General features: G+C 40.9%; 2 protein-coding genes and 1 long non-coding RNA gene across 3 annotated transcripts; 2 read left to right on the top strand and 1 right to left on the bottom strand.

Moving 5' to 3' along the window:
* Positions 1–3,450: 3,450 nt before the first annotated feature.
* On the bottom strand, positions 3,451–4,691 carry LOC146455187 (uncharacterized). Its single transcript, XR_014859072.1, has 2 exons — positions 4,190–4,691; positions 3,451–3,678 (listed from the first exon to the last, which is right to left on the bottom strand). It is a non-coding gene; the product is annotated as an uncharacterized LOC146455187 (long non-coding RNA).
* A 5,671-nt stretch (positions 4,692–10,362) lies between these two features.
* LOC146455186 (uncharacterized) lies at positions 10,363–15,315 on the top strand. The gene is made up of 3 exons (XM_085094568.1): positions 10,363–10,656; positions 11,590–11,622; positions 13,306–15,315. Exon 3 carries the CDS (start codon positions 13,309–13,311, stop codon positions 15,313–15,315), a length of 2,007 nt encoding a protein of 668 aa, XP_084950694.1. The 5' UTR covers positions 10,363–10,656; positions 11,590–11,622; positions 13,306–13,308.
* Positions 15,316–15,340: 25 nt separating this feature from the next.
* On the top strand, positions 15,341–16,984 carry LOC146455185 (uncharacterized). The gene has a single exon (XM_085094567.1). The coding sequence runs from the start codon at positions 15,341–15,343 to the stop codon at positions 16,982–16,984; it is 1,644 nt and encodes a 547-aa protein (XP_084950693.1).
* The last annotated feature ends 7,769 nt before the right edge of the window (positions 16,985–24,753 follow it).

The raw sequence follows: 24,753 nt of genomic DNA, 5'->3' as shown, positions 1-24,753 counted from the left end.
ATAGCACACTACAATGGAATATTAAGCAAATTAGTGTTTTTTATCCTGTTTTTCCATTGTTTCTTTTAAATGGCAGGACGTGCATTTTGATGAACATTTGTAAGTGATGGCGTTTGCTGATCGACTAGCAAACTGTGCAAAACATACATTTATTAAGATGTGTGCCTGGAATGATACTGGGAGGTCTCTCAGTAATATGTCAAATCAAGAACAAATGCCTTGTTTCCTTTAGCTTTCTTCAGTTTTCAAACCACTGTTTCAACACGTTTATGGTAATTTGTGGAAATTAGCGTTCAAGGTGTCTTTATTGTTGTCATTGTATTCCCTCACTCCACAAAGTCTGGGAGTAATGGCACTAGTGGAGGATTGAGGGACAGTTGTGTCACGCGCGGAAAGATATGCATTGCGCAACACTGAAGCTTTTTTCTTTGGCAGTTCTGGGCATAGCGTAAGTGCTTTAGCTAAAACAACGTTTCCTTTGCATCTGACTGATACTATCATTTTTAAAGGTTCCTTTTCCATCGCTCCAACAATGCTGCACTCGTACAAGATTCCTCATAAGTTCTGTAGTGGCGGAGATTTGACTGACTATTATGGTATCAGTTCACATGAAAGAGACTTGCTGGCTGATGCAATTTTGTGCATGACACACGCCTCTATGTATTTGTAATCAGTCTGTACTAAACCTCGTGCTGTTCCGGCTTAAAATAATTATTCATATCTAGCCGCCATTTTTTGGTTTCTTTTTTTATTTTGTCTTTTCGAATTTAGCAGGGTAGATGGAATTCCACCCCCAGGGCCTCTCCTCTTCACGTCCTAGGGAGCGAGAAAGGAGAGACCCTGGCTGGGTCTGGTCACGTGCCTCCCAGAAAAAAATTAGACCCAGGGAGGGGTCCTTCACTTGCTACTTTTTGTCAATATTTATTTTCGACTCCAAAACCAGACTTCCGCTTTGCTGTGCGAAGCCCACTCGAAACTCATTCAACTGGCTATGTTTTTCAGTAGTCTTCATTTTGCGTGTCATTGTAACATTAATCGGCTTAAAGCTTAAAGTGCTACTACGATCAAAACTTCTTGTCACGTATGAAACAAAAATACGTTCTTTACAGCTTATCCGATGTGGCTGTTTCTGTCTTGGTCACTGAAATGAAGTTTGGGCCCCGTAAATTGAAAATATTGAGCCTTGAAAACTGGTGTTTTCGAGTCTGTTTCAGTGAGCCCGCGGTATGAAAGTGATTGGAGTTGCGGTATTTTTATTCAAACCTATTGTGTTTTTGTCGTGACGTAATACTCTCAAGTCGCTGATCGCGCGAGTACTGTAGTCCTCCTTCTGGCGACGAATTTCAGAGCTGTTTTGACCACAGAAAGCTCTCCTGGATCGTCTTCGCATGATATGAGCAAAGGAAATTAAGAAGTCCTGACTCTGTAGAGCTAGTTCCGTCTAAAGAAGAGGCAGCCGAATAAGTTCAGCAGCTAGCTCTTTTGCTACAAGAGGAGGAAGAGCAGACTTTGCTGAGTCGTTCATCTCTCGGGTAAGATATTAGAGATAGAGATTGATATTTAGATGTGTTATTTGCCGTATTAACAAAACAGGCAAGCTTTAAAAGTGTAGTGCCTGAGAATCCTCAACAATTTCTCTTGACTACTAGCCAGTTCATTCCCCGGAGGGAGGCTACCGGAGACTCAGTTGAATTGAAATCGAAATCAAGTTTAGGTTTTTAGCTTTGCTTTCGAAAGTTTGCCTTGGTGTTAAATTAGAGTGCACAGTTAAGTTTCGGTTCCGAGTAAGCTTACTGTTTTTGCACTTTTTTACCATGGTAAAAGAATATATATTGTAGTGAAAAGCTCTGTACAATGGCTTGAATTTAAGCTGATCGTTCCCTTGTAATTGATGCTAAGTTTCCTCTTGGTTCAATATTTTCTCAGGTGCAAATGTTCAAATTGCTCCCTTGAGCGACTTACCAAGCCTGGAGAGTGCTGGTGCTGCATGGACATCATTGTATCCAGATTTGAATAAGTACAGTAATCAATAAACAAATAAATTTGCAAGGCAACGACAATTTGCAATGATTTGTTTTCTTCCCTTGCACCATTATGAACAATGTAATAGTATTAACAGTCTTTTCTGTGTACATACATATTTTTTTTAAGGTGGCTCACATCAGGTTAAACACCACTGCACTGGATGCTTTAACGCACTGAAGAAATGACTAGTTTTATAAATGAAAATTTATTAAGGCATGCTTTCTGGTAACAAGCATCCACCTAGGCAAATGAGGGGAGGAAAAGTAGGAATTTTGCAAAATAATTATATACATTGAAAACAATATTCTTGGGAGTTAAAGTTTGTGATTCAGGTATTAATTGATGAAATTTTTTTGCTTATTCTGATGAAGGGTCAAATCAAGCTAACAACAAACATCCTTTGTCCTACATGTCTAAGGGCAAACCCCCAAGCAAGTGTTGATGAGTATGATACACTGTTGCTGTGGTAACAGTTCTTGTGACTTTCACTTTTGGTGCAGTGAGAGATGGGCAAATGCATGCTACCAAAAAGAAGTAAAGTTGAGACTGTTGTGAGCCACCTTTGATTTTTTTCTCAAGGTTGTTCTTCTTGATCAGTGTTTATTCTTAAAAAATGTAGATTCAATTTCATTTGTACAACAACAAATTTATTGGTGAAACAAGATTCTGGCACTCTTTTTCAAATGAACATAAAAATAAAATTATTAATGTACTGCAGACAATGAACCATAAACCCTATTCCAAAATGGCTACCATATAAATATTGTTTATATTCAAATTAGTATTTATTTAAAACCACACCAAAAGAGAAAACATTTGAGTTCTGGTTGCTATACATGGCTCAGGAATTTCCGTGCTTCAGCTCCCTATTAGCAGGGAGCAGGGGGTGGGGAGGGGGGGAGGTGGAGTGTCATGAAAGAATAAGCAGTGAAAACAGAGGGTCACATAAATTTATGCTCTTGCAATCATAATTTATAGTATGACAGGGAGAGCGAGTTATATACAAAAGACAAAATAAAATTTGTTAATTTAAGTCATTATTTAACAAAAGCAAGACAAGTATTAAGTATTAAAATATTAATGTAAAGGAAATGTGTAGCATAATGGAGTTATATGATGCCAATGGGCTCTATAGATGATTTGAATTATGTTGGGGAAAAAAATGGTTCCAGTAAGTAACTTACAGTTTGCCTCCATTCTTGTTTTCTTTTTCTGGTATTTGAGCTACATTGTATTACCTGTTCAGGGGGAGGGTCATGAAATTTCATTTGCATCGCTATGGAGGGTCACATCATTTTCATTGCTCAATTTAAAATCTCCACCTTACCTCCCCCCCCCCCCCCCCTCCTCCCCACTAATTTCTGACCATTCCCTAAAACAGAAGCCTATGTAATGGAAAGAGTTACAAAGAGGAGGCATGATGAATGAAGAGAAAACAGTTCTTTTATTGATTCTATTTGTCAACTGGTGGTTGATGACAAAAGATCAAGAAAAGCCCTTGAGAAAGGTCAGTGCTCTTCAACTGCTAGATTAAGGAGGAGCACTGGCCTTTTCTTGGCTGTCCACATTTTTCACGTGTTGTGCTCTGCAAGGCTTGTTTTGGCCTGTATTTAATAGTAAGAGCTGGGTTTTGACGTTGTTGCAACTCAGCGTCTGAAAAATAAATCAAAATTTAAAATACATTACCAATTGAATCTAATTGATAAGAAACAACTGAATGTGAGGTTTTCTTAAAACCTTTCTTAAACCAAAAATTCAAACTATTTCTTCAAGAAAACCACTTAAAAGAAAGAAGGAACCCTTTTGTAAACGCCAAAGACCACCTTATCGAAAGCTGAGTGAAAATGGATAATTAAAGTGGTTTTCTTCGCGTTTGTTTGCACAGTTTTTGCCACAAGCTTTTGCACAAGCAAAGTAAACACAAGCTTACTCTTATCGCACTGAGATGTTTTGGAAATGCTTCGGAGGGAAAAGCTAGTTCCGGGAGCTAGTTGCACTTACATTATTTACTCGTTCAATCAAAGTTTAGTACTTTAGAAACGCAATATAAAATGTGTATAAAAATTTGTGACTGCTATTTGTATGGGTGCTGAACAAGGTATCGAGGAATCACCAAAGATAAAAAACAATATTGACACATTTCGCCCACTTTACATAAGCTTACCTTTTGCCGCTCCTTCCCCTTCGGAGATTTTTTTCAGGTTCACGATCTCCTGATCGCTTACCCTTTTCAAAAGATCAGGTTTAATTTGTGTTCACTGACTTGGGTGGAATGCCCAAGTGTCCCTCGAACTAAACCGAGAAAATAGCAAAACGTGCAAGACAACAAACTGGACCCACACATCTCTCGTTCTGTCGGCCGGACTCGCATGCAGCGCAATTCCTGCCGCTCGATTAGAGCAGTTGTTATACCACTGAACAACACAGCGACTTCTCACCATTGAAAGAACGAAACATTTTTCGAAAACGTGTTCGAAACCGTATGAGAAGTTAGCCTCGTGGGGCTCGCCTGGGCTTCGAGTTGAGAGTTTGACGTCACTTGTTTTTCCCGGGTGACCAGGCCTCTGTTGTCATTGGACACCATCTGCCTTTGGTAACCAGGCCGCAGGAACATGGCGGTTCAATGGCGGATGAAAATTCGTGGAGTTTGAGCGCAAAAAAATCGCACTTTCCTTCATCTTATGAGGTTATAACTTGGAGATCATGTACTTTAGGACATAAACTACCAATCAACCGCAAATAAAAGGTATTCGAAAATTTGATCGTAGTAGCACTTTAACAAAGTCCGTTGTCTTGAGGCGCAGTGTATAAACGACAAAATTAACAGTGGACGAACAGCGCCTTCCCCTTCAATTCATGGAGTTGTAATTGTGGTTTATTCTAGCTTTGAATGCGCTGATGAAAGATCAAATCTGAAGAAGTAAGGAAGGAAACTTGAAAGGAATCGGGTCGATGTCTAGCTGTTCTGAAAGGTCATTCTGCAGCAGCTACGCTGCTAAGGGAGAGTTTCATTCTGGAAAATCTTTTAGCATAAGCGCAGTCGTTCGCGTCTCTGGTATTTAGCGTCGTTGGTTTGTTTACGTCCGCTTTTCTCTCGGGACGTAAACAAACCAACGATGCGAAATACTAGGGACGCGAACGACCACGCTCGTGCTAAAAGATTTGCCAGAAAGAAACGCTCTGTTAGCAGGGTTGCAGAAACAAACAATGCATTCTACATATATAAAAAAATTTGAGCAGGGTTTGGAACGTTCCCTACAATCCCAGGCCCCCCATATCAGGCCCCCCATTCTAGGCCCCCCATACCAGGCCCCTACCCATCCCAGACCCCCGATACCAAGCCCCCCATACCAGGCCCCCCATACCAGACCCCCGATACCAAGCCCCCCATACCAGGTCCCCCATACCAGTCCCCCGATACAAGGCCCCTAGCAGAAGTCCCCCCATACCATGCCCCCCCCCCCCCACCCCCTTGAAGCCCTGCCATACAAAGTCCTCTTAAAGCGGGTTCGTAATATTCTGTCGTAATATTATTTTACACAACAATAGCAAGCCCGAGGTACAATACCAGGCCCCAATGAAACGAAATGAAGTTGTCTGTTACGCAGGCAACAATATCAAGCGCCGATATCGTAAGATTATTCGACACAACGATATCAAGCCCGGAGATACAATACCAGGCCCCAATGAAACGAAATCAAATTGTCTCTTACGCAGGCAACAATATCAAGCCCCGATATCGTAAGATTATTCCACACAACAATAGCAAGCCCCGAGGTACGATACCAAGCCCCAATGAAACGAAATCAAGTTGTGTCTTACGCGACAACAATATCAAGCCCCGAGGTACAATACCAAGCCCTAATGAAACGAAATCAAGTTGTGTCTTACGCGACAACAATATCAAGCCCCGATATCGTAAGATTATTCGACACAACAATATCAAGCCCCGAGGTACAATACCAGGCCCCAATGAAACGAAATCAAGTTGTCTGTTACGCATACAACAAATATCAAGCGCCGATATCGTAATATTATTTCACACTACAATATCAAGCCCCGAGGTACAATACCAGGCCCCAATGAAACGAAATCAAGTTGTGTCTTACGCGACATCAATATCAAGCCCCGAGGTACAATACCAAGCCCCAATGAAACGAAACCAAGTTGTGTCTTACGCGACAACAATATCAAGCCCCGATATCGTAAGATTATTCGACACAACAATATCAAGCCCCGAGGTCACAATAAGCTACAATACCAAGCCCCAATAAAACGAAATCAAGTTGTGTCTTTCGCGACAACAATATCAAGCCCCGATATCGTAAGATTATTCGACACAACAATGGTTGAGGTCACACTGGAGAAAGTTAACCATGGTAAACTCAAGTTTACCTTTGTTAACGGCACCGCAAGTGTGACCCCCAATTTTCAGTTTACCATGGTTAACCTAACTCTGGTAAGTTGCCCTGACAACAGCGGCAAGAACAAAGTTGACTTGACCCCAGATAAGAATCTAGTTACCAAAAAAAATAGGTGGGTACATCTCTTGTCTATCTAAACCATGCTTATTTTGTTGACAGTTTGTCATCTTTTTGGACAAACGCAGTAATTACAATACATTTGTGGATTCATATTTTATAAACATAAAATTTATTTTCCCGCTCATTCGCGCGTGTTTGAGTCCGTTTGAGTCCCTTTCAACGAGCTGGCAAATGAAGTTGAATGTTTCCCGTGTTACCCTGAAATGGTCTTTCCAAAGGGCTCGAAGGATCCGGTTATTATACATTTCCTCAAACCATCCCTGTGGTCGAGGGTAAACCCAAGCTTGCCTGCGCGCTCTTCTTTGTCTGTGTCTTTACCGTCTACGGTTAATTAACGAAACCGCTGCACTTTCTTTGGTCCCAAGTTCTAAATAGCTGTATGTAAGAAGGAATTCTACGTGCTCGTCTAAGCAGCAGAATTAAAAGCAAAATGGGAACAATTGAAAATGCAACTCTCTTGTTGATCCATAAGTCACAGTTCAGTAACTTACCGTCGATATGAACTCACGCGACATGTCAACATTTAGTGTACTCGTCACGTATAAGTTTACTGATCATGCGAAAAAGTGTACATGGAAAGCGTCAAATCTATTTTTTATGACTTTGACAGCTTTACTACGGTAACTGGGTGGTTGCGCAATTTACCTTGGTAAAGCTATTTTTACCATGGTAAAGCCTCTAGTGTGACCTCAGCCAATATCAAGCCCCGAGGTCACAATAAGCTACAATACCAAGCCCCAATGAAACGAAATTAAGTTGTCTGTTACGCAGGCAACAATATCAAGCCCCAGTAAAAATAAAGGCATGATCACGCCGTGATCACGGCCGTGATCACAGAAAAACCAGAATCACGCCTGAATGGCTGATGACCGTGATCACTCCCTTAAAATCACGGTGGCGTGATCACGCACTTTTAAAGTGCCCCTAACCCTTCAATTTGTTTTCTTTTGGTAGATTTCCGTATCTTTCAAGAACTCATTTTCGAAAAAAATTTTAAGAAATATTGAATCCTTTTTTTTTACGAGCGCTAGAAGTGAAGGCAGTCTTATCGATATTTTCACCTATCGTTCGCATTAGTCCCCCACTCGGCCAAATATGAAGCGTGACGTAAGAAAAGGACATCGTGCAAAAATATCCGAAGATTCATTTTCGCGGTAATACTTCAATTGTAAACAGAGAAAATGGTTGAAAAATGAGTGGTTTTTGAATGCAGCAACTCTCGAAATGTAGAGAAAGGAATCAGCATGCATAAGATTCCTTCTGAATCCTTCTGGTGTCCTTTTCTTACGTCACAGCTAAGAAAGTGTGAAATATCGGACGCTTCTCATTGGCTCGTTCCTAATGAGCCCACGAGACAAAAATTTGTCCAGCGGGGCTTAAAGCGCGCAAAAATTTAAAAATTTCAGTAACTTTTAGCGCTCGTAAAATACAAAGGATTCACTATTTCTAAAAAAATTTTTCGAAAATAAGTTCTTCACAGATATAGAAATCTACCAAAAGAAAACAAATTGAAGGGTTAGGGGCACTTTAAAATAGAGGAATGAATTTCGAATTGAACCGCTTTGATAATAAGCAAATTATCTAGTATAGTTGACAAGCGTAACAATTTATATTAGTACAGTGCGCGTGCCTTAACACCGGGCTTAACATTATAAACACAGCAGTCTGCAGTAAAAAGTTGTTTTGCAGCACGTAAGTTTATTTTTGTGTACAGAATAAAAATGAACACCACACGGGGCAGTCTGTTGCGCAGTGGAACAAGCTAAAATAGTATACATTTTGACAAGTTGAGAACTACAAACAGGTTTATTAAACGTGAACTAATATTCTTCATCTTGGTTTAGAAGAATACTAACCGGGAATCACTTCAATTCTAAAATCATCGTGATTATATTTATATGTGATCGTGTTGCTCACCTCGATAATTGGAACGTTCTTCGATATTGACTTTCCCGTCTTTAAACGTGGACTAAAATTGACAACTTGCAAGAATCATTTCGTTTTACAGCAGACCAAAGAAGTCCTCAGAGTTCTCGATCAGAGTACATTTATCGCGACGAACTTCAAACATCCAAGCGGCAATACACAGTCGGAGACAATCCGAAGGAACAGTCTGTTGTTTACAAAACGGCCGGGTGCAGATCTTCGCTTCAGAAAAGCAAACATTAAACTGTTTCCCAAAGTGATAAGAGAAGATACTTCGCATTGAAAACGTTCCCGCTCTTCTAAGTCAAATTACCAACGGTCAAGTTTATTTTCAGGACAATTTTTGTAACGCGATCAGGAAGAGGTAATTCGAAACAGGTTAATGACATTTGGCCAAGAAGATTAAACACGCATATGTCTCAAGAGACCTTGTAGATAAAATTCCGACACGCACGTGTCACGGAATTCGGAGAAAAGGCGCTATTTTTCTCGAAACTGAAGTTAGAATCGTATCTAATGGAAATATTTTTCAGTGCTTCGTCGGGAACATGCAAAAAAGCAGCCTTGAGTTTTCGCCTTGGATCGAGTAAGTGAAATGAATCAAGCATTATTAAGAAGGCAACATATGCTACAACATATCAGGATTGAATTTGCATTTGATCGTCCAAATGTAAATATTCATTCTTAGTCGTTTAAAAAGCTGCTATAAAATGTTGTACAGGACTGATGAACGGAGAAAAAAACGCGTGAAACCATGAAACCTGTGAGTTAAAGATTGAACGACACGCAGTAAAGAAAGATTCAATTGTCACAAGTTTTCAGCGCGGTAAGTCACGATGCCCGCTATAACTGATTATTGAACCACATCTTTAATTTATTAGAATAAAAGATTTTTTTACTCCATTAGTGTTCAGTTACAGATATTTTGGACCATTTGAATGAGATTGATATGCAGTTTGGTTGTTTTTGTTGTTCAATTTTACTCTAATGAATAATGTTTGGAGAGTTAAGCCATCACCGATCATACGGGATCACGCCATCACTGTAGAGAATCACGGTCACTGGAGTGATCACACCGTGATCACGGGTGTGATCACTCCAATCACGCCTTGTGAAGGCGTAATCAAGGTGAAAGGAGTGATCACGCCCGTGATCACGGGCGTGATCTGTGATCACGCTGTGATCACAAAATATTTTTACTGGGGAGCGCCGATATCGTCAGATTATTCGACACAACAATATCAAGCAAAATATGCGAAAAAATTCCTTCTAACATAATGTGATTTTCGAAGCGACTCGTGCGTTCCATTATTGTGGTCGTGGAAGCGAGATGTCCCGCTTCCACTGCTTATGGCGATAGAAGCGAAACATCTAGCTTCTATGACCACAATAAATAAACATTTTTCCGGTGAAAGAAGCGAGTTGTTTCGCTTCCTACAACCAATGGGCGACAAGAAGCGAAACGTCTCGCATCCACACTCACAATAAATAAACAGTTTTGTCGGGTGAAAGAAGCGAGTTGTTTCGCTTCCAACAACCAATAGGCGACAAAAAGCGAAACGTCTCGCATCCACACTCACAATAAATAAACATTTTTGCCAGGTGAAAGAAGCGAGTTGTTTCGCTTCCTACAACCAATGGGCGACAAGAAGCGAAACGTCTCGCATCCACACTCGCAATAAATAAACAGTTTTGTCGGGTGAAAGAAGCGAGTTGTTTCGCTTCCAACAACCAATGGGCGACAAGAAGCGAAACGTCTCGCATCCACACTCACAATAAATAAACAGTTTTGCCAGGTGAAAGAAGCGAGTTGTTTCGCTTCCTACAACCAATGGGCGACAAGAAGCGAAACGTCTCGCATCCACACTCGCAATAAATAAACAGTTTTGTCAGGTGAAAGAAGCGAGTTGTTTCGCTTCCAACAACCAATGGGCGACAAGATAAATAAACTCGCAATAAATAAACAGTTTTGTCAGGTGATAAAAATTCGCGCATTAGTTTTGCAGTGGTTGGGTGAAGCCTGGGCACTAGATGCTAAGGTACTCTTCCAGTCGAGATTGCACGTGGTTTCATCCTGTTCCGTTCGTGGAGATATATGCCGACTTAATGCGCCCTATTTGTACCACGACTGTAATGAGCAAAGCCTTTCTTATATATTCAGGTAAGGTAGCTTATTTTTTCCCTCTTTAATATCTTCAAGCCGGACAAGATAGACTTGAAAAAGCCCCTTTGAATCGTAAAGTTGATGGTGGCATATGCTGTCTACTTTGTCGATTTGGATACCGAAATTGTTAAACAAGCTATATCTTCAAACGACGATCGGCAGACCACATACAACTAAATGCTTGTAAAGTCAGAGGACTCAGAGGCATACTGAATTCTACGAACATAACCGTAGCTTTGCACCGGGGGGTTGTGTCTCTGTGTAGAAGTGTGTGTGTGTGTGGGAGGGTACTCTTCGGAATTCTTGATTGGGGTTTGCTGCTCTGTTCTCCAAATCCTGATCCTATTTCAGATCAAAACAGGTCATTTTCCACACCCGTTTTCAGACCTGAGTGCAAAGCTTGGCATCGAAATCAACGGAGGTGAACACCATGCAACCAAAGAATGGGCAAAATTCAGCCCGAATGATATACTTTCAGTTACTTTGCCTTCTCCCTTATTCACTTTGACTTGAGAATACGCTCTCGTAGTTCCCTTGAAAACCATACACGATTTCAGACCATAATGGTAAAAGTCTATACCCGTTTTCAGACCTAAACGGCTCAAACACCATACCCTTTGGGGCGGCACATACCTATATGGCTTCTGATAGTAGTGTCTCCCCCCCTCCTTGAAGCTTTGCAATGCGGGTAAATATCCAGTAACATCAACTCAAAATGATCTACGTTTGGAGTCTTTGAATATGATACCAGATTTTTTGATAATACAAGATTACTTCTAATCGTATGCATTTGTACTGTTTCGTGGAAAACAATATCGCTGCGAGTATTTTAAATGTACTGTATTATCTATAGTACTTTACACTTGAAAAGTAAAACCTTTTGTAGAAACCAAATTCATCTGCATGTTTGTTTGTTTTTTTGCTTTGCAGTAGACTTCATGGCGCCACTGATTCATTAGCAAGGTTAGTGTTTCTCAGTTATCCCTGTTAATTTTAGCAACAATGTTGTTCGACAATTTATCGAATTGTTACGAAGTACCCACTACAAGTGTTCCAAATAAAACAAACAGAATAGCATAAAATAACAAACGAACGCATTCCAAAACCAATTATTTAGTACACCGAAAAGCACGACGCAGTTCAAATGGATTTGTATGATGACACCTTTCGGTTATCTTCCCATTTAGGGATGCAATTTGTGCTTTTAACAAGAAGGAAGTATTTGTATTTAAATGTATATTTTGGAAACTCAGGGATGGAGATTCAAACTTTGATCAGATAAAGAAAAGACGTTCAAATTTAAAGACAGTCCTGGCTGTAAATAATGTAAAAAAAATGTTTGAACATACCAGTTGAAATTCTCGTGAATGCATTTTGGAAACCGCTGAATAGCAATAAATGAGGGACGGTGTAGATTATAAATGAAGAATGCAATCAAGTACAAAACAACTTTATCAACGACGAATCAGTGAATTCATACAGCCAAAGGAGATATCGGTTGTGTCGTAATCTTATGTCAGAGAGGTCGAAAGGTGCAAGTATGTCTACTAAAACTAATTAGACATTGGTTTTAAATGGCATTTGACAAGATATATATCTAACAAAACATTTGTTCTCGCTGTGTTTGTAAAATCGAGATTGGCTTAATTATCTGGGTGGGTTTAGGGCCGGTCGCACTAAGAAGATTTTTCAGTTACTTTGCAAACATTTTTGTCTTCGCTGATGTTTGACGATTGCGACCGGAGTGTTTTACTTTGACAAATTTTTGGCAAAATGTACCAAACTACAAAGACGCCGCAATAAAAATTCGAGCTCAATAAGATATTTCAGTACGCGAGCTAGCTCAGAGACGCTCATCATTGAAATTAATACAGTATCAATGAGCAATTTGATTGGCGTTTCCTGTTAATAAAAGATGTTCTTTCATGTTGATCCGCAAACGAAAACTGAATGTTGTAAAGAAAAATGTTGTGTTAACTTTGGTTGAGTTTACAAAATTTTCGCTGCCTAGTGCGACAGGGCCCTTTATTTTTTGTTTACATGTGGATGGGCCTTGCCTCGTTCCTGTCAATCGGTTTCGGATCGATCGCGGGGAAAAGAGGAGGCCTAAAATAGGCAAGATGGGCCAAAAACTGGGTGGACTTATATTCGGGTGGCCGTATAACCAGCTCAGTTATTTTAGTTATTTATTGTTTGCTTGTGGATGGGCCTATAACTGGGATTTTACGGTATGTGCATTGCTGTGAATGTCATGAAAAAAAAATACCCTAACTGATGTATTTTTGTTTATTTTGGTCATCTTTTATGGCAGTTTATTAGTGCTATTTCATTTCTTCAATTCACACCTTAACCATGGTTCCCACAACTACCTTTCCAAGCCTCCGTCCCTCCATCCCTACCCTTCCCACCTATGTTCCTGGATGCTGTAGCAAGTATAATCTCCATTTCTATTCTTGGGAAACGCCCTGCAGTGATAAAGGTGTATTCTTTGGAAAACCCCCTTAGTTAGCCCTGACAGTCCCCCTATACCTATACACTGCATTTCCCCACAAAGAATTCAGTGAAACACGGCCGAAATAGGCGAATGAACACACTTGTTAAATTAATGGTCGTTTCATCCTATTTCCACCCATTTTTTTCCCACAGGGTATGCTGTTCTTGAAATTACTACTGTTATCTATCAGTATACTGTTAGCGTTCTACCAGGAGATAATGGAGGCCCCGAAGGAAACGAATAGACGGCGTTCTATCACATTCTCTAGAGCTAAATGTTCGAAAACACCTGTCATCGAGGATCACTACAACATAAAATGGTCGGAGATCATGCTGGAAGGTGTAATTGGCGAGGGAAGTTACGCCCGAGTGCACAGTGGTAAATGGAAAAATACAAGTGTGGCTGTGAAACAGTACAAAATCAGCAAAGGTGTAGCAGCTTACAGAAATATGGTTGCTGAAGAGGCGAACGTTCTCCTTCGTCTTTCGCACCCTAACATTGTAAAATGTCTCGGCTTATGTCATGAAGAAGTATCTTTGGTGCTGGAGCTGATGAGCAAAGAAGTTCAAGTTGACGAAGATACGGCTTCTTATCATAATTTGCGAGAAATGGTAGATGATTTACAAGAGTCAATACCCATGGATCTTAAGGTGGACGCCTTACAACAAATGTCGCAGGGGCTCCAGTACTTGCACAGCAATGGTATAATTCACTGCGATATTAAGAGTGCAAACGTTCTTGTAGGGGGCAAAGATGACGACTGGCAATTCAAGCTCACAGACTTTGGTGAGGCACACAGATCCATTACAACTACCGCAAGCACGGTGATGCAGACAAAATCCTTAACTGTAGTGGGAACAGCTGCATTTATTCCACCTGAGTATTTAGTCGGTGATGTGGTGCCAATGAAGACATCCAGAGATGTATACTCTTTCGGGATGGTGATGCACGAGCTCCTGTACCCAAACATGAAACACCCTTGGCAGCACCAAGTGCCACATGGAGAACTTTCAGTGGTAGCTAAACTCGCACTCGAAGGAAAGCGACCTCACATTGAACATGCCCTTCCTTTGAAGCCATACACAAGCCTCATGCAGGAATGTTGGAAGCAAAACCCTCTTGATCGGCCAACCATAAGTGAAGTTAGTGTGAGGCTACAAGAAATGTGGACTTTCCTATTGGATGGTTACACTGATGAGGATGAAAACAGCACACAAAGCTCTGTTCTGCTAACAAGTACCACCCTCTCACCTGCGTCGTCGCCTTTAAAGAAACGCCCTGATAGAGAGAGTTGCAGAAGCCATTTGAAACCGTCCGCAGAAATAGTGTGGGAAACACAAGAGTTGAAAATGGAACCAGGACAGAACGCAAGCCACTGTCAAATGAAGCATCCAAGTAGTGGGCAGTACGTCCCCTTGACGATAGAAGAAGGCCTGCCTAGCTACTCTATTGTCAATCAGAAGGTTTATTCAGAAGATTTGTCAAGATCTCCCTGTGAAACAGCTGGTGCAACCCAAGGGACTAGCTTACAATCAAGGCCAAGCCCTAACCAGCCCAGCAATCAGTGTTGTCTAAAAGAACGTTTGGAGAAAACAGATAGCCAGGGACAAATACTCAGTGACGCAAGAGAGGATACCTCCGGAAGTTTACTAGACAGCGGGGTGGAAGAAATCGAGGTCTGTAATGATAGCCAAGGTCACCACTCGAGTATTAACCAAGAAGAGAATTCAGAAGTAACAATCGAGGGAAACTCTGCCTATGAGGGACTTGAGCATTTGCCTCGTATTACGCATGATACCAAGATAAGGTGGAGCGGCCATTTAAACACTTACTTTTCCATTTCAAGTCTCCGCACATTCCAGGAGCATGCCATAAATGCGCTTACAAGTGGGAAGGATGTGGTAGTTATTCAGTCGACTTCAAGCGGGAAGAGCTTGGTGTACCAGCTTCCTGCTGTCATGGCTACTAATCAAATATCCCTGTGCTTGTGTCCCACCATCTCCCTTATGCAGGATCAAGTTTCCAATTTAGTTAGCAAAGGCGTTAACGTTGTACGGCTGGGATCGGAGCATACGTTGGCCGATTATAATGCTGTCTTCAATAGCGCACCTGAAGATCGTGTACATGACACCAGAATATTTGTTTGGTGGAACCGAAAGTAGTGGTTGTTTAGAAAAGGTGAAGAAGATGGAAGAGGAAGGAAAGTTGGCGTATGTAGCGATAGATGAAGCCCACTACATATGGCAATGGGGTGGTTCGTTTCGAAAGAACTACTCACAGTTAAAAACACTAAAAGATTTGTTCCCCAAGACCCCCATTGCCGCCCTAACAGCCACGGCAACGCCCGAGATGCTAGCAGAAATGAAGAAGGACTTGCTGAGATCTCCTTTTGTGGTTAGAGGAAGTGTGAACAGGCCCAACGTTTATGTTGATATCGAACGAGGACAGGGTTTCGGAGAAACCCTAAACAAAGGGAGAAAGAAAGATAAAAACATTGTAACGGAAAGGGATCGCTTCGGTCCAACCGCAACACGAATAAAGGAGAAGATAAGAACTGATTGCGCGATTGTTTATTGTTCATTTGCTGAAGATTGCAGGAAGTTGAGCAACATTTTGAAAGAAATGGGTGTGAAAGCGGAATATTACGTCGGGAGCAGTGGTTCTATGACCCCTACAGAGAAGGGCGCAGTTCACAGAGCGTTTAAAGAAAAGGCTCTCCAAGTTATTTGTGCAACTGAGGCATTTGGTGTAGGAGTAGATTTACCGCACGTGAGGTACGTCATCCGAGTGGGTTGTCCGCCGAGTTTGGAGCTTTGGGTTCAGGAGCTAGGTCGTGCTGGCAGAGATGGCAAACCCGCAGAAGCACTCTTATTATTCAATGAGTATCCCGACTGGCAGAGGTTGCCTTTCTGGACAAGGAATAACCCTCCTGAGGAGAAAAAGAAGAAGAAAGACCAATTCAAGCAGTGTTGGCGTTACATCTATTGCCCATTTGTCCGCAGGTGTTTGCGAAGAGCAATAGGAGAGCATTTTGGAGATGTTACCCAAAACGTGGAAGTAGAAGAGAGATGCTGCCTCTCCTGTGAGAAGGATAGTGCTCCTGCTGTTGATATTTCAAAGTATTTGCTGATGCTGTTAACTGCCATCCGTGAGTTGCAATCCCAAAATGGTGTTGGTGAAAGAAAAGTTATCGAGTGGCTTCGGGGTAACGACGTGAAGTGGAAAAAAACCCCGGAGATGAAGAAAAGAGTAGAGTCATCAAAAGTGGAAGGAAAGGGAAAGGAAGACGTTGAACAAGGTCGGGGGACATTGACTCCTGAGTGGTGGAAAGTCGTTCTTCGCCAGTCAATTGCCTTGGGGTACGTGGAAATGCATTTCTTTACCCACCGATTTCAGAGATATGAGCAGACGAGTCGTACCGTGACAGTTAGTACGAAAGGAATGGAATTCGTGAACGAAGCCCGACCTGTTAAGGTTCCAGAACCATGTTCACTAGAGAGTCTTCTAAAGCCACACAAAGAAAGAATGGAAGAGAAAGAGCGAGCCCCGAAAACCTACCGATCATCTAAGCATTTCCTACCTGGTCTCAAAGAAATGATTGAAGATACATCTTCATGGGTGAAATGCGTCGCTAAAGAGTATCAGTACCCTGGTTTTGACACCGAGCCGGGTAAATTGTTGTATGTGGAGAACGTGAACCAGTTAGCTCAGTCGGCAAAATCTGATCCACATTTCATCTACAATGACATGCAGTTGTCCAGAGGACCGGCCAACAAGCCTGCTACAAAAAGTGTGGAACATCGATGGTGCGCCCACAAAAGTGGTAATTAACAAGAGTCGTTGTGAAGGGGTTAAGAGATGTAGTGCGCCCACCTGCTCCTACGTGGTGTCTCGTCGGCAGCAGCTAAACCGTTGTAGAGCCCATCCAAAAGCACCTCTGGAGAAATCTAAAACCTGCAACGTCATGTTTGTCTATATTCATCCTGAGGAATGCGAAAGGGATGTAAGACGTTGGATTGGGGTCGTCAGCTCTTCCCCTGGTGAAGTGACTCACTCCCATGGAAAACCAGCCCCAAGCAAGATACCAACGATGTTGCACGAACAAATTGTGGAATGCGTGCAAAGCGACTTCACAAAGACCGCCAAGGACGTGCAATTGGGTTATGGAATGCCATGTATGCCTGCAGATGAATCTCCTGTTGCAGCAAATATCGACGTTATAAATCGTGTAGTGAAGAAGGCAAGAGTAGATCCCAACTTGGTCAAAGCGTACAGCATCATTCAGAACTACGAAGCGCTAGTTCAATGCCGTGTCAATAAAGATGCTAACAAGAACCTCACTACTACTGACAACAAGAAGCAAGACCAACCCAACTTTACCGACGAAGTAGATGCCTATCTATGTCCTTACAAAGTGGATCACTACTTGACAGACAATCTGAATGCAGTTTTCTTCTTAAGTAGATTAATGGCGAAGATTCTTTCAAGTGCTGATTTCATTGTTGTCGATGTCACGTTCCCACCCCTTGCTGATTTCCCATACCTGCTCAATATTGTCGCCTTCAATCACCTCACGATGGAATACATGATCTGTGGCAGAGCGAACTTGGACCGAGTAACAGCAGAGGCATATCAAGTGGCTTTCAGTGGCATATTCAATTGTGTCAAGAACTACTACCCAGAGTTTTACCCAAAAGACTCCCTACAGGCAGTCATTGTGGACTACTCAGATGCGCAAATACAAGGTACGTTCTACATTTGCCCCCCAAAAATATATAAGCGGTAAGTGATCATAGAGCGGAGCAAATATTTGTTATTTTTGTGTATCTTCAGGTTTAGTCCAAACTGTTGGAAAGGCCAAAGCATTCAGTGTGCTGAAAGGTTGCCAGGTGCATTGGATGCGTTCAGTGCTTCGTGTGGCAAGTCGAGTGTGCCAGACAGACGAAGAGCAGATTGCTTACAAAGTCATCGGCAGAGCTATTCCTTTTGCAGAAAGCGAAGATGATGTACTTAAAATGTTTGACGCACTATGTGGAAGGGTCACAGTGTCCGCACTGGATGGAATTGTACAGTTTGAAGATATATCAACTACCTCCATCATGAACACTCACTGGAGTAAAGCAGAAACCTGGTGTCAGTGGTGGACACAAGAGAGGCACTTGAAGCTGTTATGTGAGGCCACCGCCGACATGAGTGCAACTGTATGGGAGACGACTCCATTTTACAACGAACGCCGTCGAGTCTAAAAACAGGTTGAGTGTTCCGTCTTCAAAAGGGCCGGGTACCCTGATCACGCAGTTAGAGCATCAATATCGAATGGACAGGCTGGCTACGCAAAAGCATGTAGCGGCCGAAAACGATGTCACAATCCATCATCGATCGGATACTCAAGAGGCCATGGCGCGACGAGCAATGGCAAAAGCAACCTGGAGAAGGAAAAAATCATCCTCCAAGACAGCTGACAGAAGTGGCCCTCCCAATACTAATATGCACGAACCCACTACAAGTAGGCAGGGCAAACGACCACTACCAAACCAGCAGGAAAACCCTCGCAAGAGGAACAAGAGCGAGCTACTCGGGCGACTAGTATCAGTGGAATGTATGGGAGAAGACAGGGTCACGCTGGGATGGTTTGATGCACGCGTGGAGTCGTATGACAAAGAAGCAGGATATCTTTTGCGGTTTTTAGTCAACGAAGACGAATTTATATACGCAAAGAAAATACCAGCTAATGACATTACGCTTTTGTGATGTGCATAACGGTATAGTCATTAGCTGGTATTTTCTTTCATTGAAATGTAGTCGTCCTCTCTATGATATCGGTAAACTCGCACATTGACGAGGTAGCCCTGGAACTAACAGTAATTTTTAAACAACTTCAGTGTAAACCTACAACCTAAATTGGAATGGTTTAAGAATCGTACATGTCTGCTAAACTTTAAACTATGTTGAAAATTCGATAGGCTATATATATGAACTGAAACAGTTCATTTTTTAATTTGCTTTGCACAATCGTGAAATGAAGTGCTCCAGTTAACTCGAGTTAATAGCCTATATCGACTGGTTCAAGCGGATGTTCGCTTAGTATATCATTCCGATTTAGATTACGATTGCATTGAAGTCGTTAGGTCACCGTTGTTCAGATTGGACCGTTCAGGGCATGTTTACAAGGTGGTTGGGCGACCCATCGGCAACTCTATTTCGCGGAATAATTTGTTTCTAGGTCACAACGTCAAAGTGTAAGCGGCCGTTCAAATTGGGAAGGCTCTAGTTAGGCGAAATACTAGTTGCGGAACCGTGAAGTATAAGCCTTCCTTATATGACTTTGCAAACATAGTTTTAGTGGACAAGCATTAGCCTTTTCTTGTTATGATTGCTATCTAATTACATAGATATGTTTAAAGTTAGATGATTTTTTTGTAAATTGGGAACTATTTAGGTTAACAGACATATTTACCATGCTTAATTGAGTTAATGGCATGTTTGGTGTTATATTCGAAATACATTTGAGTAGCAATACACTGAGGTTAACTCAAGAGAACACAAAATTTAGAGAGATTATCTCCTCACTCGCACGTCTCTTTTTACCTTTTGGTTGAGACACATTAAGTATATTGATTTATATTTACGAGTTTTATAATAACATCCTTATATTTTGCATGCTTTAGAGTACTTTAACATTTTACATTCAGTGATTATGAGTCATTAAGAGGGATTACGTTTTAAAAAAAGAAAACATTTTATGGAGTTTAATAACGCAACGTGATATGTACCACACGTGAAAGAACTATCAGCCTGATTCACGTAATCAACTATTTAGAACTTAAGTCTGTCTAACTTTCATCTGTTCCTATTTTGATCGGACAGCCAGCAAGAACTTTGGATCCCTTGGGTTCCAACAAGAACACTAAGCTATTTCTCTTAAGGTGTTTACCAGTATTCAGTAAGTTAATATCTTTCTTTATGTCAGCTCCCACAAAAGCTCTGTCAATACAGATCACGTTCCATGAAGGACATGAACGTACAACAAGCGCGGTGATTGGTATTCAAATGATTTATACGCATTTCTCCGTGAAGTTTTAACATGATTTAATTTTGGGTAACCGCCATCGCTATGTACTTGAAGATGACGCGCATTATGAACCAATCACAGCGCTCTGTGTGGATGTGCGCGCCGCGTTGTTTAACAAGCAAAGCGTTTGAGAGTTCAGTTGTCAACATCCATTAAAGCTCCTAAAGACGAAAACGAGTTCCTGTCTTTCACGAAACCAAGCCGAAAACTATTCCTCGTCTTGTTTTACCTTGGAAAAATATTGCTCTTGCCCCTAAGAGTCATTGAATGCGGGACGTTTCGCTTCTTGTCGCCCATTGGTTGTAGGAAGCGAAACAACTCGCTTCTTTCACCCGGCAAAACTGTTTATTTATTCCGAGTGTGGATGCGAGACGTTTCGCTTCTTGTCGCCCATTGGTTGTAGGAAGCGAAACAACTCGCTTCTTTCACCTGGCAAAACTGTTTATTTATTCCGAGTGTGGATGCGAGACGTTTCGCTTCTTGTCGCCCATTGGTTGTAGGAAGCGAAACAACTCGCTTCTTTCACCTGGCAAAACAGTTTATTTATTGTGAGAGTGGATGCGAGACGTTTCGCTTCTTGTCGCCCATTGGTTGTTGGAAGCGACACAACTCGCTTCTTTCACCTGACAAAACTGTTTATTCATTGCGAGTGTGGATGCGAGACGTTTCGCTTCTTGTCGCCCATTGGTTGTTGGAAGCGAAACAACTCGCTTCTTTCACCTGACAAAACTGTTTATTTATTGCGAGTGTGGATGCGAGACGTTTCGCTTCTTGTCGCCCATTGGTTGTTGGAAGCGAAACAACTCGCTTCTTTCACCTGACAAAACTGTTTATTCATTGTGAGTGTGGATGCGAGACGTTTCGCTTCTTGTCGCCCATTGGTTGTTGGAAGCGAAACAACTCGCTTCTTTCACCTGACAAAACTGTTTATTTATTGCGAGTGTGGATGCGAGACGTTTCGCTTTTTGTCGCCTATTGGTTGTTGGAAGCGAAACAACTCGCTTCTTTCACCCGACAAAACTGTTTATTTATTGTGAGTGTGGATGCGAGACGTTTCGCTTCTATCGCCATAAGCAGTGGAAGCGGGACATTTCGCTTCCACGACCACAATAATGGAACGCACGAGTAGCTTCAAAAATCACATTATGTTAGAAGGAATTTTTTCGCATATTATGCCAACCGTTAAATGGGTTGTCATCTGTAAGCCATAAAACTACAAAAAGTCACTTCATAAACAGAGTCACGCTCTTTTTCATCGCACAGAAGATTTAGCGGTTTAGCTGATTTATTATTTTTCATTTCTGAATTGGTGTTTTGATATTTCGTTTTCAGGATTACTGTAGCTGTTCGTTCAGAGAAGTATTCGTATTCAACACTGGCTGACCTCATTACCGGCGTGATGTGACAACATCTATCTCCTAGTATCAAGTATAATTTTTTGCGCCATGAGTTAATTATCTACGGATGCTAGTGCAGCGACTAATTTACCTGGGAAATGCTCATTTAAAGAAGATGTGCAAGGCCAGGGACAGAAACCCATCTGGGGGCAGAGAACATATTTTTCGATTAGTATTATTCCTATTTTTTTTTCTTCCAATTTATGAAAATCGTGGTCTTAGACGTGAACTCTGCTGAACCCTAAGCTCAATGAGCGTTCTGTGACAAACATAATGTTTATTACACGGTGGAACCTTGGTTTCTGTATAAATTTAGCATTGCATTTTGCGTGTTTTTAGCGGGTTGAAAAGTAAGGGTCCGAACGGACCCTTGGTTTCTTAGTGAATGTAGTATTGCATCCGTTTTGAATGATTTGAGCGGATGAAAAGTAAGTGTCCGAATTTTGGTAGCGGGGGTCAGTTAGAATCTTAATTCCTGGGGCACAAATGTAGCTATCCGCTAAAATCGAGAAACTTGCCAAGCCCCAACATTACAATTTTTCTCTGTCCACCAGTTTTAAGAACTAGAACTAACAAGAATTAGTTGAAACATTGCGTTCCTCAAAAATAGGAAAAACTAAGATGTACCTTTAGTCTTGAAATTACACCAAAAACATGAGATAACTTTACTTTTTACGACATGAAAAGAGCATTACGATATTTTACGACAAAATTATAGTTTTGTGCAGTATAATTCCGAAGAAAAAGGTCTCTAATATATATTCTCGCGGAATTTTCGATTCTGGAAAGCGTTTGACAACATTATTTTAAATCAAATAGCCTTGCTACTTTCAATGGAAAAGTATGGTCATGACAGCAATAAAAAGGTCCATAGTAAACTGTTAAATGTTATCTTTGACATTTATTGCGACTTGCCACTGCGTTCTTGCTATTGGAGAGCTGAGCGTATCGTATTTTCAACCGCGGCAGAAAAATGTCGGTGAAAATTTCCACCGACATGTCCACTGTTTGTTACTAAAAACGGTGAAAATGTTTTACTCTGGTTATAACATGTCGGTGGAAATTTCCATCGACATGTCCACTGTTTGTTACTTAAAACGGTGAAAATGTTTTACTCTGGTTATAACATGTCGGTGGAAATTTTCATCGACATGTCCACTGTTTGATACTAAAAACTGTGAAATTGTTTTACTCTGGTTATAACATGTCGGTGGAAATTTTCATCGACATGTCCACTGTTTGATACTAAAAACGGTGAAAATGTTTTACTCTGGTTATAACATGTCGGTGGAAATTTCCATCGACGGGCGGAATGTTTTTTTTAGGAAGATGCGTACAAAAAATTCCAAACTACTTTTTAGATACGGATAAATGTCGATGAAAATTTTCACCGACCGTTCAAAAAATATGTTGTATTTCGACACAAAATCCGTTAGCAACACAAAACTATAACTTGTCAAAAACTAGCCTTCTTTTGTCAGCCTGTTAAACATATGGCAAAAGTAAAGAGTTTTTCACTTTTAATTCTGGAGGTCTTCATATTCAATACAGGCCGAGTTCAAATTAATGACAATTTTCAACATGTGCTTTTAACTATGGAAAATGTATCCCGCCTATTTGCCTCAAATTTTACAGGTGGGGATCAGTCTTGGTAAAATACTCAATTTGTTGCAAATATTTGACGTTTTAGAATATCGCATTTTGTTTTAGAACGTGTTCACAATACCTTGTACCAAAAACTAATAGCCGGGCCCGGCATTACGACAACTACAGAATGAAGCTCATTGCACGGTACAAGCAGCGATTAATTCCTGTTTTAACATTACACGAATTTTAACAAGAAAGGCAGTTAAAACTATCACGCACCTAACGAGCCAAACCAAACCCAGATGAAATGCCCTATGTGGCATAAAAATACCGTCGTTGAACACACAGAATAACAAGTCATATTCAAAATGAAGAGACCTCAAAAGAGGAAAATCAAAATCCATCAGGTACAAATGACCTATGATGTTTAACATACGATGGTTAATTCCAAGGATCTATCAAATCCTCCAAACCTGCTACAAATACTTTGGAGTAGCACAGCCCTTCAAAAAAACAATTTGGCTTTGAAAAAATATACTCGTGTAAGCTAGATTAAAAAGGCTAAAACACATGCCAAGGAGTGGCATAGGCTTGTCAGTCTTTATTTACACACCAAATTCTAAACCCTAGGCAGCCCAAATTACAAAATCATTATTTTTATAAGAAAACTCGTACTGGCTTTTGCCTCGAAAGATTTTCCAAAATAATTATTTGAATATCACATTGAATGAATATTTTTTTCAGTCAATTTTTCTATTTTCTTATGATTTCGGACCAATATAGCTACAAGAAACAGCTCGGCCAACTTAAACACTATGTTAGAAAAAAAAAAAAAGAGTTTTCCCGGCGTAGGCAGCTGCCCCCTCTGCTCCCCCGTTATGTACGGCCCTGTTATTGTATTAAAGTACGAATTACACAACTGCTAACTAACACGCTCAAAAAGTTTACCATTTGATTTGCCGATCGTCTCAAAGGGGTGGATTAACCAAGTATAGCCCTTGAAAGATAGACATGAATATCTAAGCTGGGATTGATTTTCTTTATTTTTCAATTCCGGGTATGAGATGCGGTATAAACCAATGGTGAATGCTAGCAGCGCAAACACTTTGTTGACTCGTTTCTGGGCCCTCTGCTAAATAGCAAACAGACGCGATCGTCATTTTTCGTTAAATTTTGTTGTTTCGTTTTCTCCTCGTTAAAGATCAAACCAGAAGAATACTAAGTCCCACGTTAGTTCAGTCTTTAGTAAACCTGAACTAGAAACATAATTTCATTTCCAGTAGACAACCAATTCAACGCATAAAAGGAAATAAAACAAGTTTATTTCTGCTTTTCCACATTTTCTCAAAAAGAACCCGAAATCCCGTGAGTATTGCAAAGAACTGTCTAAATAACAATTCCTACTGAAAACAGTATATTTATCCTTAAATCCAGAGTAAAGAGATAATTTGACAGTACTATACTTTTAAAGAATAGTAAACATTTAAATATTCGTAAAAGAGTTGCTAGTCGTTCCGGTTTAATGGTCGTCAGGATTGTCATAC

This window comes from Pavona decussata, unplaced genomic scaffold (assembly GCF_977016875.1).
Source record: "Pavona decussata unplaced genomic scaffold, jaPavDecu1.1 SCAFFOLD_284, whole genome shotgun sequence".
Taxonomy (NCBI): Eukaryota; Metazoa; Cnidaria; class Anthozoa; order Scleractinia; family Agariciidae; genus Pavona; species Pavona decussata.
This window is presented reverse-complemented; position numbering and strand designations above follow the sequence as displayed.

Coding starts and splice junctions, on each gene's coding strand:
- LOC146455186 (XM_085094568.1), top strand. CDS start 13,309: ATGCTGTTCTTGAAATTACTACTGTTATCTATCAGTATACTGTTAGCG.
- LOC146455185 (XM_085094567.1), top strand. CDS start 15,341: ATGGAAGAGGAAGGAAAGTTGGCGTATGTAGCGATAGATGAAGCCCAC.